This window comes from Cnephaeus nilssonii (assembly GCF_951640355.1).
Source record: "Cnephaeus nilssonii genome assembly, chromosome: 11".
Taxonomy (NCBI): Eukaryota; Metazoa; Chordata; class Mammalia; order Chiroptera; family Vespertilionidae; genus Cnephaeus; species Cnephaeus nilssonii.
Window position 1 is genome coordinate 74,267,715 of NC_137082.1, and position 16,484 is coordinate 74,284,198.

At 39.2% G+C, this 16,484-nt stretch overlaps 1 protein-coding gene across 2 annotated transcripts in view; it reads left to right on the forward strand.

The window, feature by feature from the left end:
• The window catches only part of GALNT1 (polypeptide N-acetylgalactosaminyltransferase 1), a 78,007-nt gene that overhangs the window by 30,441 nt on the left and 31,082 nt on the right, over positions 1 to 16,484 (forward strand). For both annotated transcript variants that reach the window (XM_079784095.1, XM_079784096.1), the window contains 2 exons: positions 10,110 to 10,351; positions 13,771 to 13,945. In XM_079784095.1, the coding sequence (XP_079640221.1) occupies positions 10,213 to 10,351; positions 13,771 to 13,945 (314 nt within the window). In that variant the 5' untranslated portion in view covers positions 10,110 to 10,212. The remainder of the gene's footprint in view (positions 1 to 10,109; positions 10,352 to 13,770; positions 13,946 to 16,484) is intronic.

The following is a 16,484-nucleotide window of genomic DNA, read 5'->3' on the forward strand; positions in this document are numbered from 1 at the left end:
GATCATTGCCTTTATGCTTGTACCATACACAGTACCCGACACGGTATGAAGAACATAGTTGGCCAAGATTCAATAAATATTCAAAGAGCATGTAATGAGTTGTGACTCTAAAAGACTGAAACTTTTTTTTTTAAAGAAACAAAATATAGTAGACATAAAAGTTATTTTGAAAATCATGTCATTTTGTAAAATTCTTGGAACTTAACTATTAGACTTGAGTTTAATTCCTCCTTCAATACCAACTTCTTTTTTATAGTCTTTATGATTTTTTAAATGTACTTTCTCAGAGCAGTAGAATTGTTCCACCATAGTTATGTAAACAGTTTTAACTACTAGGTTTCTTTTGCAATGGATGGAATTTTAAGTAATTGAGTGGTCAGCAAAGCTAAGGAAGACCAATGAGTCAAGAGTAGCCAAGGCATTCCTCAAGAAGTAGTGAAAGGTGACAAGGCTTGCTTTACCACATATCAAGAATTATTTTAAAGCTATTATAATTAAGACATCAATGTGGTGTAGGGATAGACAGACCAATGGAACAGAAAATAGAACCCTAGAAACCAGGTTTGTAACAAAGTTGGCATTGCACACCATTAGGGAAAGGATGAACTTTCCATAAACAGTACTCGACAGTTGGTTATCCACATGGAAGAAAATGACATTCAATCTCTACTGAAACCTAAAGCGTAAAACTTTAAAATAGTCTCTACATAGAGAGGAATTTTAGACTTAGAAAATGTGAACCATAAAAGACAGCTCTTATTAAGAAGATAAACTATAGCCTGACCAGTGTGGCTCAGTGGTTGAGCGTCGACCTATGAACCAGGAGGTCAACAGTTCAATTCCCGGTCAGGGCATATGCCCAGGTAGTGGGCTTGATCCGCAGTGGGGGGTGTGCAGGAGGCAGCCGATGGATGATTCTTCTCTCATCATTGATATTTCTATCTCTCTCCCTCTCCCTTCCTCTCTCTGAAACCAATAAAAGCATATTTTAACAAATTAATAAGAAGAAAAACTAAATAGACTTCAGTAGGCAGCGGAAATGGGATGGCCAGTAAGGTCAGAGATGGTGGGGAAATGCAAATTAAAAGTACGTTAAGATACCAACTTCACACCCATCAGACTGTAAAAAAATAAAAAATTTGACATCAATGAGTGTTGACAAGGATATAATACATCCAGAGCTCTCATTTTGCTTCAACCATCTGGGAAAACAAATTGATCGTATTTAGTCATATTTAAAACTAGGGGCCCAGTGCACAAAATTCATGCACTGGGGGGTGGGGGGGCGTCCCTCAGCCCAACCTGCCCCCTCTCACATACTGGGAGCCCTCAGGGGATGTCCTTCTGATGGCTTAGGCCCAATCCCCATGGGAAGCGGGCCTAAGCCGCAGTCTGGCCTCCCTTTGTGGGAGGCAACCGGGCTGGTTAGGGGAAGGCACCAGCCCCATCACCCTGCTGCTGCAGCCACTGCTAGTCACCACAGCCACCAAGGTGTTTTCATCAACACGACTCCAGTCCCTTCACCAAGAAAAAATGACAACTTTCTTTAGGCATTTTCAAGATGTGTCTTTCATAGGATATGCATTTCTTTTCTTTTCTTTTTTTTTTTAATCCTCACCTGAGTATATGTTTCCATTGACTTTTAGAGAATGTGGAAGAGAAAGGGAAAGACAGAGAGAAACATCAAAGTGAGAGGAACACTTTGATTGGTTGCCTCCTGCATGAGCCCTGATCTGGGCCCCGGCCAGGGAGGAGCCTGCAACCTAGGTACATGCCCTTGATCAGAATCAACCCAGACCCTGCTGTGGGCAGGCTGAGGCTCTATCCACTGAGTCAAAACAGCTAGGGCAGGATATGACATTTCTTAGCCCTCCAGCAGTGGACCTTCATTTTTTTCTCCAGAAGTGTGGTGGAAAAACCCTAGATCACCTTTTTGGATTCTTATTACCCAAGTTACTAAGAATATTACCAGTGGCATACAGGAAGCTTAGCCAATGTGCAGTCAGAAAAAGTGTTTCCTCTATAGTTCACACCAATCACTGGCTGTGCCCTGCGCAGGCCTAAAGCCTCTGGCCAAAGCTTTAGGCCTGGGAAGGGGACCTCCAGCTCCCGGTGATCGCAGACACTGCCCATTGGGCAGGGGACCCCAGCTCCCTGCAACCCACCACAGGAGCAGACCCCCTCGCAGGAGCCGACCCCCAGTTCCCTACGATCCATCGCAGGCTCCCTGCTGGTGCCCAAGGCCGGAAAAGCCTCCGCCAGAGGCTTTCTTGGCCTTGGGCTCGGCCGGACCCCAGCCTCCCTGCGACGGATCGCAGGAGCCAACCCCCAGTTGCCTGCGACCCATTGCAGGCTCCCTGCTGGTGTCCAAGGCCAGAAAAGCCTCCGGCGGATGGTTTCCTGGTGGGTGTGGCTGGTGGGCGTGGCTGGTGGGTGTAGCGGAGTGATGGTTAATTTGCATATTACTCTTTTATTAGGTAGGATATGCATAAACCTGTGACCTAATACCCTTAACCCTTTGCACTCGCTTGCTTTTTTCTCAATTCCTTTATTCTAATGCTAACCGTGTCGAGTCACACTCGACATCCGAGTGCAAAAGGTTAAGGATATACTCTAGATCAGGGCTCATAGTTAAAGGTTTTTTTTAACTATTTTTAAATGGTTAAAAATTAAAATAATATTTTGTAATTTGTGATGTGAAAATTATATGACATTCACATTTCAGTGTTCCTAAATAAAGTTTTATTGAAATACTGTCACATTTACTTGTTTACATATCATTTATGCTGCTTTTGTGGTACCAGATTAGAATGATTGCGACAGAGATGTCCCACAGAGTCTAAAATATTTACTATTTGACCTTTTGCAGAAGAAATTTGCTGGCCCCTGCCCTAAATAAATATATTTGCATGTTGTGCCAGGAAATACGTTCATGAATGTTCATAGCAGTACTGCTTGTAATAACAGAAACCTAAAAAGAAGCAAATGTCCATTAGAAGTAGAATGGATAAACGGGGGTATGCTAAGCCAATGAAAATGAAGTAACTACAACTATGTGCAGCACATGGATGGATCTTGGGAACACAGTGTTAGAAAAAAAGCAAGTCTCAGGTTTTTTCTATTTATAAGCAGTTCAGAAATAAATGTAAACAAGGCATTGTTAAGAGAGACTGTGAGGTAAAACTATCAGGAAAAAGTAGAGTGTTAAGTTCTGAATAAAGGTTGGCAGTGAGGAGCTGGGGAAGAGATGGGATTGGAGAGGGAACTAAAGGTTATGTTCTTTATTCTTCAGCCAACTGGTGGATCTGTGTGGTGCTGTGTTGTGTTGTGATCCTTTGTTTCTATGATGAGTTTTTGCATACTTAGGATTGATATGTTTTTGTGATTTGGGGCACTAAGAGGATGAGCCAGGACCTGCTTGGTTTTACCTATACTAGTAAGTTCCACTTCCCCACCCCCGCCACCCAGATGTTCTGGCTATGTCAGGAATCCAATGGAAACTCTCATAAGCAGAAAAGGGGATTGAAGGAAGGGCTCCTGGGTATTCACAAAAGCCAAGGAAGAGTGCAGGACTTGGTCACCACAGGACCCTCTGCCTCTTGATCTGTATGCCTCTGCTTGTCCCCCTCTTGGACTGCAGAGAGTGTTCAGGAATGTTCATAGCAGTACTGCCTGTAATAACAGAAACCTAAAGAAAAGTGTGTATACATTTTTTGGGACACCCTATATACTGTTGGGCTTTCTCTGTGTGCTGGGCAGTGTTGGCAGTCCTAGATGCATAGGCTTCTAGCTCTGTGACTCAAGAAGCCAGGGATGAGGTTCTGTGGTTGGCCTGGCCAGGTCATTTGTCTTGTGTCAGAAGAACCCTTCAGGGAGGGCACAGAGAGCAAAGGTCAGAATCATGAGGCGCAGGGAGCCACCTCAGTTTGTATCCATTTATGTCTATTCTTTAAGTATTAAACGATATGTGGCATTTTGGCATAGACTGTGAATATCAGTACTAATTTGAAGCGACCATTAAGGTATTTGATGTTGCCTAAAACATGATGCTCAGTGGCAGGGATGGGAAGAGGGGTTAGAAATGTCTGTTGAGCATATTATTTTAATTAAAAAAACACACATCAAAATACAGCATCACCGTGAAAATCTCTTATGCTAACCCTTTAAAGTCACACCCATCCCGTTTCTCCCTGATAAGGGCTTTTAAGACACAAAAATGAGACAAAATAGATATTACAGACTTACTTTAAGACATAATATTTCTAATATCTATTCTGAATGACTGAACAGACACTTAACCCATTGGTGGTAGTAGTGTTTATTAGGGTTTATAGGTGGTTTTCCGTGTTTCCTTAGTTCTTTGCATTGAACATGTATTACTTTTATAACTAGGAAAAAATATAAACTTTTAAAGGTATTCCTAGAAATTAAGTCAGTTTTATTACCTTAGAAAGTGACATTCTGCTTAAGATACCAAACATTGAATGCTCTACATTGAAACAGTCAAGCCAGTAAATTTTGTGGGAGTCTATACCAGTGGTCGGCAAACTGCGGCTCGCGAGCCACATGTGGCTCTTTGGCCCCTTGAGTTTTTAGCAAAGGCTAGCTTAGGAGTACCCTAATTAAGTTTATAACAATGTACCTACCTATATAGTTTAAGTTTAAAAAATTTGGCTCTCAAAAGAAATTTCAGTTGTTGTACTGTTGATATTTGGCTCCGTTGACTAATGAGTTTGCCGACCACTGGTCTATACCATTAGTATCCAAAATAAGCCTGTTCCCCCAACTTCTAAACTTGGGGTAACACCTGAAAAATAGAGTTAGAGAAGATCCATGTCTATATGGAATGTGGACATCATCTTGTGCAGGGGTTTGAGATTGGTTTTTACTAAGTCTTTGTTATTAACGCAGGTAGAATAAGAATATGCTAATACTTGAAAAAAAATTGGTTTTTTTGCTAGTGAATAAGCCTTCTCAGTACTAAATTTTAATTATCATTTGACTCAAAGACAGTGACAGAAATGTTGACCTTTATAGGAAGTGGAGAATACAGATGTGCCCCCAAAATGTATGCACTTTGAATGATTATAAAGTCAGTGTTTATTAACATACAGTTCATTTTCAAAATTTAAAAGAAACTACAGAAATGAATAATTTTCATTGTCAATGCCTGTTTTCAAACTGATGATTGTTTTGGCACTGCTGATAACTCGAAGCAATGGAATAGCAAACATCAAGAATCATTTCGTTTGGTATTTGTGTGCCCTCAGTTATCTGTTGCTGGTTTTGTACCGTAAACTTTATCTTTTATGTATCCCCACGAAAAAAGTCTAGTGGCACTTCAGGATTAATTTTCTTAGTTCAAAACTTAGTTTGGTTTCACCCATTACTTCAGATCAGTTAAATTTGAAAAGAACTGAAAATGAAGTGACTTATCAGCTGTTAAAGGGTGTGTACATTTTTGGGGGACATCCTATATACTATTGAAACCTAGGGGATTGTTGCCATCCTGACCTTAGCCAGCCAGTAGGTAATTGGCCAGAAATAGTTGCTCCTTTGTTTGAACAACATTGACTTCAGTTATTGTCTATGCACAGATTTACTGTTGTTGGTATAAGGTGGGATCTAAATTTATGTTTTACCATATGGAAAGCCGTTTGTCCCTGTACCAGTTTTCTACTCTGCTTTGTTGTAGCACCTTTTCAGTATTCCACACACGTATGGGCTTATTTTTGAGTACCACATGGTTTTAGATACTTCTGCTTTATAATAAATCCAGTCCCCCAAAGCTTCATTTGTGTTTCATTCGAATTATATTAATTTATAATGTTACATGTCAATTTTACCTCAGTAAAAAAAAAAAGAATTATACCAAATTTATAGATTAATTATTGGAAGAAGCTGGGTTTTTTTTTCTTTTTCCTGAACATGGTATATCTATTCATTAGTCAAATGTTGTTTTATATCCTTTGATAAGAGCTTCACAATTTTCTTCATGTCTTGCACACAGTTTAAATTTGTTCCCAAATACCGTATAGTTTTTATAACTATTTGGAATGTGATTTGTTTTTTATAGTCTCATTAGTTATTATGATCATACAGGAGCATGATTAATGTTATGTTCATCTTGTGTTCAGCAACATTAATGAAATCATAAATTAGCTCTAATGGTTTAGCTATTGATTCTTTTAGAATTTCTGTATAGAAATCATGCTATCTGCTGAGATAATTTTGTCTCTACTTTCTAATTCTTTTTTTTTCTTATTGCTTAGACCTCCAGTACAATGTCAGGTTGAACTGAGTGCCTAAGTCATCTTATTTATGTTACAGAAGTTTCCATCATTAAATGTTTACTATAGTTTAAAGAATTTCCTTCTAGTCCTAGTTTGCTCTTGAAATTCTCTGTTGATAAACTTAATGGCTTTAAACAATAAATATTTATTTCCTCATATTTTTTGGATCAGGAATCAGGAACAGCTTAGCAGAGTGGTATTGACTCAGGATCTTTCAGGATGTTGCAGTCAAGATGTTGGCTAAAGCTGCAGGTACCCGAAGGCTTGCCTGGGCCTGTTTCCAAAGTGTTCATTTCCATGCCTGGCAAGATAGTGCTGGTTGTTGGCAGGCTCCAGTTTCTCACCACGTGGACCTCAGTAGGGTTCCTTGAGTGTCCTTCTGACATGGCGCTGGCTTTCCCCCGAGTGTGTGATCTGAGGGAGAGCTAGGAGAATGTTTCATGACAAGCCTTCGAATCACACACCATTACTTCCACCATAGATTGTTGGGTAGAAGTAAGTTACTAAATCCAGCCCACACAGTAGGAGGGAAATAATGCTCCACAAAAGTTCGTTTGTGTGTTGATGTTTTTTAGCCTCTTTGTCCCCACAAAGTTGCATGAGAGTAGGGGCTTCTGTCTGTATATCTTTGCCTTAGACCCCTCCTTTGAGCCCCAAACTTTTGTATCCAGCAGCTGTGGCTAACATGTCTCCTTGAAGGTATCAAAGGCACCTCATATTAAACAAGTCCAAAATCAAACTTAGGTTTCTTCCCATCTTGATTCTCCTCCCTCCCAAAAATTGGTCCTCATTTACTAGCTCATTTCTGTGATTGGCATTACTCTGTATCCAGTTGTACAAGCCTGAATTTTCTCCTCTTTACCCTCATCTATCATCCTTAATCCCTCTGAGCTTGTCCCTTAATATCTTACATCTGTCCACTTTTTTAAAAAAATATTTTAAAATATATTTTATTGATTTTTTTACAGAGAGGAAGGGAGAAGGATAGAGAGTTAGAAACATCGATGAGAGAGAAACATCAATCAGCTGCCTCCTGCACACTCCCTACTGGGTATGTGCCCACAACCAAGGTACATGTCCATGAACGGAATTGAACCTGGGACCCTTGAGTCCGCAGGCCGACACTCTATCCACTGAGCCAAACCGGTTAGGGCATACATCTGTTCACTTTTATCCAGCTCCAGCTTCATCTCAGTTTCCTCTTTTGTTTTCGATCCACTGACCTTTCAGTGTTGGGTTCCTCTTGCTATAGATAGAACCTTTGCTACCCACTGTCTGAAATGCTTATTTTCCCCTTAAATCATGTCTTCCTCAGGGAATCCTTTTTGACAAAGTCAGGTAGATTACAGATGTTTATAATACTATATACATCCCTTCAAAGCATTTTCACAGTTGAAACATCTATGTGACTGACTAATGCCTGCTTTTCTATAGCCAATTCTAGACTTTGTAAGGGCAGGGAGTGTGTATTTTGTTCACTTTTGTATTCTCTACATTTGAAACATTCCCTACATTTATAGAGTTTGTGTTTATTGAATGAATTAATAAATGAATGAATATAATGATTATAGTTCTGTTTGAGAAATGGAGCAAATGGAGAATATAATTAGTATATAAATAAAATAACCCAGGCTCTCTTTACTGTGTTAGAGGATAACTATAATCTTTTTGAGTATTTTAGTTCTCCTGGAAGAGAGTCCAGCTATAAATTAAATTAATAGATCTACTGAAGGGTCTCCTATCTCAGACCTCTGCCTGGTCTGTAGATACAAAGTTAGTGACCCTACAACTAGATGCCTGAGAGTGCTGGGTTGTTTTTTGTTGTAGTTGTTGTTAAAGAATAGTTTATTGATTTTTAGAGAGAGAGTAAGGGAAAAGAGAGAAACATTCATGTGATATCAATCTGCTTCTACCTGCTGCCCCCTACTGGGTATCGAGCCTGTAACCAGGGCATGTGCCTTTACCGGGAATCGAACCAGCAACCTCTTGATGCACTTGGATGACGCCCAACTAACTGAGCCACATTGGCCAGGGCTGTTTTTCTTTCTTTAAATACTAGAGGCCCGATGCGCAAAGATTCATGCAAGAATGGGCCTTCCTTCCCCAGGCTGCTGGCACCGCCTTCGCTCTGGTGGGAGCCGCCTTTCTGCCTTCCCGCCTTCCCACCTTCCCACACTGCCCAGAGGCCCGGAGCGGCTGGGGTGGTGCAAAACGCCTGCGTCCTGCCCCTGCCACTCAGCGCCGGTGTATGCCATCTTTATTGGGTTAATTTGCATACTCCTGATTGGCTGGTGGGCATTGCAAAGGCACGGTCAATTTGCATCTTTTTCTTTTATTAGTATAGATCTTTCTTTTATTGATTTCAGAGAGGAATGGAAAGGGAGAGAGAGATAGAAACATCAATGATGAGAGAGAATCATTCATTGGCTGCCTCCTGCATGTCCCCACTGGGGATTGAGCTCGCAACCCAGACATGTGCCCTTGGCTGGAATCAAACCCAGGACCCTTCAGTCCGCAGGAGGATGCTCTATCCACTGAACCAAACTAGCCAGGGCTGTTTTTTTCTTAATAATTTTTTTCCAATTACAGTTGACATACAATATTATATTTGTTTCAGCTGTACAACCCAGTGATTAGACATTTATATAATTTATGAAGTCATCACCCTGATAAATCTAGTACACATGTGACACCATACATAGTTCAGGTAAATACATCTGTGCTCCCGCCATGGGACATGCGACATAAAGTTGCCCTTGTAAGGGATTGCAGCATTAACCTCAGCCTGGGTCTTCAGAGCATATGCTCATGAGGCTTCCATGTGGGTCATATGTACTGAGTGTATGTTTCCTCCATCTACCTCCTCTGAATGCCCACCTCATCTGAACGCACTTGGCCAGTCTCTCTCCTAATCAGCAGTGTCACAGGCCTTTGAGCCTGGTATCAGCTGCTCAGTGGATGACTCTGTACCTCTCTGAGGACTCCCAGGCTGCTCCAGAGGTCCCCAAGGTGAACTCCTTAAGTGCCAGAAATGTTTCTAGTCAAACTATCCCAAATTTGGTGACAGTTCCTCAAGTCATTTTCTCATATTTTAACAGATGGGGGTGTGGAGTTTGGGTAGGAAATAGAAACTAAAGATCAGGGAAGTCTATAAAATTACTGTCAGAGCCAACACTCTCAGATTTTATGATAAAATACTCTTTTCTTTTTCAATATAATTTCCGTGAGTCTGTTTCTGAATGGCTGGTGACTGTAGCATTTTTGGGATGGGACTCAGTGGCACAGAGGGACAAGAATTAGCTCAATAAACTGCTGTAGTACAGGCTCCTAGGAGAACGCATGTGTCTTTGGGCCTTGGGAACTGAATGTGAGTACTAGTTGAAATGAATTGGGAATCACTGGTTTCTTAAACTCCTGTGGCAATCAATGGCTTGGCTTTGCCTTAGCATGTAATACAGTAATTGAATAGAAGACAGTTAAGCCTCCTGTGTTTGATGGACATAATATAATAGCTCACTGTTTTAATTTGCATTTTCCTAATTAAAGTGAATTGAACACTTTTCTACATGTTTATTGGCTATTCAGATTTACCGTCTACAAAGTGCCTGTTACATCCTTTAGTTATTTTCCTGCTGGGTTGTTGTATATTGATCTGTAGGAGTTATTTTTGATACAATTTTAATGTTTAAAGTATTTTTCTAAGTCTGATCTATAAACTTATTCTTCATAGTAAAATTTCATATGCATATTATTCTTACAGTTTCTCTACTTTCTGAATTTTTGAGTTAATGTGGTTTTTTCTTTTTCTCTCTATAGGTTATGAACGTGATTTTTGATGAAACTGGATTGGAAACATTTTCATGGTCTTTGTATATTTATATATATGTATTTTAAAATTTTGCATTTGACTTAAAGTGCCATGAGAAAATTTGCATATTGCAAGGTGGTCCTAGCCACCTCCTTGATTTGGGTACTCTTGGATATGTTCCTGCTGCTTTACTTCAGTGAATGCAACAAATGTGATGAAAAAAAGGAGAGAGGACTTCCTGCTGGGGATGGTGAGTGACATTTTATAATAAAACACTCATTTTGATAAGTATGTCACTTTTGTTTTTTTGTTGTTAACTAATTTGGATACTATATAATTTTAACATTTTTAGATTAATAGTGATCCCTGGTTTTCTATATATGATGATCATTTTTCCAACAATTCTTTGATGGTTCTTTCAACAGTTAAAAATGTTGAAGTATCATGCATAGGATGGCTAATAGCTATTGTGTAAACTTATACTTCTTTATTCTACTCCCATAAGAAAAATATAAATTAGTAATTTATAAGGTTTATTCAAGTACATTCAAAATTATGTCATCTGGTTTGTATACATTAATTTTACTTGGTGTCATACAGAGGAAACCTATAGTTTTCTTGATAATTAACTTTTCTAAAACACGAAACTTTTCTACATTCTCATGTAAATGAAGTTTAACTGAAGTATAAAATATCTTCGTTTTCATAGTATAACACCTTAGTCACTCCCTTATTAACATTGATTTGATTTTTATAAATAATCGGCATATAAAATTGTATGCCAAGAAAATAATTTTTTCTTTTAGTTCAGAAAATTGATGATATCCAAACCCCATTTTAGTTACTTTCAAACAAAAATTTCACTGAACTCACTTTAAATTTACATAAAAGACTGGTAAGTAGAATACATAGAAAGTTATGCTTACCATCCTCTTTGTTATTAATTTTTTAATACTGCAAATGTATTTGTAGTTAAAAATACTCACTAACTACACACATTTTATTCTAGCCTTTTTGCCAAAGAAAAGTAATTAGTCCATTTAATTTATCTGGTAGATTCTGTAAGTCATATAGTAGTCATGTAATTTTTGATTAATAGTAATTTTAAATGTGGCTGTGAAATCTTAAGTGTACCAATAAGTTAAAATATATAATGTGCTGGGCACTATAAGTATCAGATGATCAAATTTGTAAAATATTGCAGTAGCAGGATTGTGTATGTTGTATAGTTTTGCCTGATTCTTTACAATCTCAAGGCCAGAGTTTTTTTACTTCATAATGATGGGAAATAAAAGTAGAAAAAAATAGACAATTTAATTTGAAATTTTAATTCCCAGATACCCATCATTTGGCTTCAACAGTTGTCAATTCAAGGCTAGGCTTGTGGCATGGATACATGGATAACTCTTTCTTTTTGCTCCCTCTCCCCTCTTTTGGTTATTATTGAAGAAGAAATTGGGTTCTCTTTTTCTTGTTCCCCACAGTCAGGATTTATATCCTTTCATATTTTTTATCATGTCCTTCTGTGCCCCTGTTTCCTGTGAATTTGTAGTAGGTTCAGAGGCTTGATCAGATTCAAGAGCTCCCCTTCGTCCCCCCCGAAGAATATGTTATAGATGGGGTTCTGTATAACAATACTCCAACACTGAGCAGCATGAAAACGTTCCCATTTTAACTTTTCCATAAAGCATCATCTTAAACTAGAACAGGGCACAGGATACTTAAAATCAGGGCCACTAGATGTCTCCCACTTGCTCTTTGTTGCCTATGCCATGCCCTAAAGATAATTGTCAGGTCCAGAGCTCTGCTGCATTCTCTTGACCCCTCAACATACCAGTCCCCAAACCTGCTGATTGCTCTTTGTTTTCAGAGACAGGTAAGTAACCAGAATTGATTCTAAGAATTAATAAAAAGTAATGCCCCAGACAGGAATTTTCATTCCATTATTGTCCTCACTTCATTGTATATCCATTCCTTTTAGGTGGGACGTTTAACACCCTTTTATCCAAATTTAATACATCCTAGAACCTATTCTTCTTGGAATGTTTTTAACATCTCAAAAGCATATAACAAAGAATAAGATTGTGGGATTGTGGATCTGAAATACTCTTTCGTCTATATCAAGGTGTAACATTACTTCTGATAAGAATTATCTTTCATGATGCTCCACCTTACATGGTGCTTATAAAATGTGCTTATCAATTCTGGGATTTCACTTCGACCTGTTTTGAAGAGCACTTTTACTCACATATTAGTTCAGGATACAGTTATAAAACTCCTATAAGACACTGCTAAATTCCACAGAAGGTACATAAATTAATTTTAAAGACCCAGCTAAAAAGAGATCATAACCTGGTGGGGTGTGATAAGGCAGGTTAAGCAATCATTGTAGTGAGAAATAGCAATTGGGCCCTCTCCCTTTTGGAAGCACACCCACACCTTTCTTCCTTCTCAGGTGCGCATCTTTACTTTTCTCTCCTAAACTCTAAGGGTCTTCACGAACCCTGTAACTGGGGGAGCAGCGGCAGTTCATCTCAGGCCAGCCCCCTGAACCTGTCCCCTTTTTCTGACTTTTCATTGAGCCAAAGCAGTCCCCTATTGGCTCACTTCTTTACTGTGGCGTTTCTAGAGCCAAAGCAGCCCTGCATAGGTCTCTCCTGTTGCTTCTATCCTAAGCCATTCCTTGTTTCACTGTCCCCAGCTTTAATAAATAAGAAAATACCGAAAATCCTATATAATAAGGCTAATACGCAAATTGACGGAACCTCGGAAAGACCCTTAGCTATGACGCACTACCAGGGGGCAGACTCTCAACGCAGGAGCTGCCCCCTAGTGGTCAGTGCACTCCCACATGGGAGCGCCGCTCAGCCAGAAGCCAGGCTCACTGCTGGCAAGCACAGTGGTGGTGGCGGGAGCCTCTCCTGCTTCCGTGGCAGCACTAAGGACCCCTTGGGGGATGTTGAACTGCTGGCTTAGGCCCGGTCCCTCAGACAGACTGTGCACGAATGTCATGTACTGGGCCTCTAGTAAGAAAATAAATAAGTAGCAGTTGGTTAGAGACATTAGAACTCTTAGATGAAATGATGTGGTAGCCAAGAGTAGTAAATGGACAGATTCAGAAAAGCTAGAGAAGCCACTTTAGCTGGGCCTTGAAAGACAAGGTGTTGCAGAGATAGGGTGGGAAGGAGATGACAATGGAGGAGAAGCTGTGTTAGCAAAGGGACCAAAGCAAGAAAACATGAGGCTATTGGGGGCGGGGAAGAAGTGAATTGCTATTTGACTGAGGATGAAGTACTGGGGAGGGGGGTGGAGAACCTAGCAAGTGGTTTATTTGGCAGGTTAGGTTAAATTTCACATTGAAAAGATTGGACTTTTGAAGAACATGAGAATAGTGAAGCCTATGCTTTTAGGGAGGTTAATGTGGTAACAATATTTGAACGGGTGTGCCACGGCAATGCAGTGATTCAGGTGAGTAGTGCAGGTGAGAAAGTCTTAAGCCATAACCCTGGCATGAAGTGGAGGACAGGGCAGCTTCCAGGAGGTGTTGCAGGCTGGGAGACCTGAGCTCAGAAATGGCTCTCGTTGAGGGCACTGTTTAAACTCAAATGTTATTAAAAAGAAGCATGAATTGATTGCTCTAAAATTGTTAAGTTTCCTCCTTATTCTTAGTTTTAGAGCCAGTACAAAAGCCTCATGAAGGTCCTGGAGAAATGGGGAAACCAGTCGTCATTCCTAAAGAGGATCAAGAAAAGATGAAAGAGATGTTTAAGATCAATCAGTTCAACTTAATGGCAAGCGAGATGATTGCACTCAACAGATCTTTACCTGATGTTAGGCTAGAAGGGTGAGTATCCAGGATGGTCCTAATAGTGTTTAATTTGAATGAAAAGTATATTCTGAATTCCTAATCAGTTGCACATTAGTATTGACTGCTCCTGGAGTGAATGCTGTATCACTAACTTACCACTTACCCCACTTAAAAATAATTAAACGCTGATAAAATAATACCTCAAGTTACTAGCGATCATTAGGACCATGTATTTCAGGCTTTGGAAAATAATTGTTTATCTTAATAGGTTAAGGTGGTAGGAGATTTTAAACTTCATTATTACCAAAACAGTCATAGTATCAACTTTCTAAAAAAGATTCTGTTAAGTTTTCTGCAATTTAAAACAGTGAATTATGCCGTTGTAAGTGTACAGATTACTGAATTTTTACGTATGCATATACCTGCCTGTCTTCCAAATCAAGATGCAGTTTGTTCTCAAAGAACATTTCCATCACCTGAGAGTTCTCTCCTGTTCCTTTCCAGTGCTCCCACCCCGAGAGGCAGACTTTGTCTTGACCTTTCTAACTATAGGTGATTTTTGTCCTTTTTGGGTACTTTTTATAAATGGATCCATACAGTATATATTCTTTTGTGTCTTTGAAATCCATGTTGTTGTATATATCAGAAGCTTATTCTTTTCCATGGCAGTGTAGTGGTTTGTTAATGTGAATATACCATAGTGTATTTACACATTGGTAGGCATTTGGGTTGCTACCACTTTTGACTATTATTAATTAAGATGTTGAGAACAGTGTTTAAATGGTGTGATACATAAGCTTGTGCACTGAATTTCGGGCTTGCTGAGGCCTCCTCATACTTAAAAAGATTCTGTTTCATGCAAGCTGCTAATACACAGTCCTGGCTAACCATTGGGAGCTTATGGGAGAGAAGGGAGCACACAGTCACTGCTACCTCTAAGTAGCCCTTTTATACCTTCTTGCTCCATCTCTGTGTTTGTAGCCTCATTTTAAACATTTTATCATAGAAAATATCAAATGGGTACAAAAATAGAGATAATAGTATAATGAACCCTCATCTATTCATTACCCTGCTTCAACAATCCTAACAGTCTTGTATTATATCCTCTAAGATGTCCTCTGACAATCTCCATCTCTTGATATTGATACCTGTGCCTTCCTCTCCGGGTTAGAACACAGAACCAGTGATCAGAATTAGGTTATAAAATGCACTGTGGGTTTCAATTTGGTCTTTTACTCTCACTTGGATCACTGGCTCTGGGGTAAGCTCGCTGACATGACCGGAGCAGCACTCTGGTGTGTGGCCTTTTGTGATCAGCCAGGTGAGTGAGGTTAGAAGTAGATTCCCCAATCCCAGGCCAAAGGCCTAGCACTGTAAATATTACAGTATGTGTCCCTGAAAGATAGGGACTCATTGAAGAAAAAAGAAAAATCATGGTACCATTTTCATACCTAAAAAATATTAACAGTGATTCCTTCATAACATGAAATACCCAGTTAATGTTCAAGTTTCCCTGGTCATGTCATGTATCTTTATTTTATAGTGTTTGTATCAGGATCCAAATAAGATCTACATATTGCAGCTGGTGGATAGGTCTCTTAAATCTTGAGGTTCTCTCTCCATCTTCTTTTTCCCCTTACAGTTTATTATTTGAAGACCAGGTAGAGTATCTTGTATCTTTTTTTTTTACTAATGATCTATCAGATTTTTTTTGGAAAAGTAGCCTTCTCTTTCCTTATTGTGGATTTGACATTTCTCTTAAGTCATTCTGTTAGTTAATCTTTCAAGGCAGCATCATTGGATGCATTTAAGACAATTCATGATGTTGGGGTTTTTTTAACCCCGTGTTCACTATATCTTTATTAACTTTCTTTCCCCCTGGTTTTCATAGTGCTATACCACTTTTAGTCTGTTTAATATTTTTCTGGTATGTCTATTTTTTTTTCTATTTCTTTACTTTCAGCCATCTGTATGATTTTGTTTTAGGTGTATCTCTACTAAATGGCTGGATTTTATACTTTTAATTCCCTCTAATAGTCATTGTTTATAATGGTTTGAATTTGATGCAATTATTGTGACTATTGTTATAGTTTTACTTCTTGTGGTTGAACCATACAAAGTTGATATTCATCTTTTTTGACCTATGAAAGTGATAGTTTCATAAAGTTCAACCTAATAAATCTTGTTTTCTGTTTACCACCTTTCTCATTTTCCGGTCTGCTGGTATTCGTGTTTTTCTGTCTCTTAGTTTGGAACCTAGCTTTATCTTCAGCTACATGCTCGTGCACATAGTGTACTTTTGATCTGAGGAGGCATATTATTCTTCAGTTCTAGGACAGTTCTAGCAATAATCTCAGATGTTGCCGCATCACTGTTCCCTCCGATCTATTCACCTGGAACTATTCATATGTATATACTAGAGCCTCTTAATCCATAGTTATTCTTGTCTCACTTTTTGAATTGTATCTAGATGAGTTTCTTATTAATATTTTGATAGTGGCAAGGTCTAGGTCTGGCTCTGCTGTTTACTGGCTCCATGGCTTTGAACAAGTTGCTTGACGTTTCTGTACCTCAT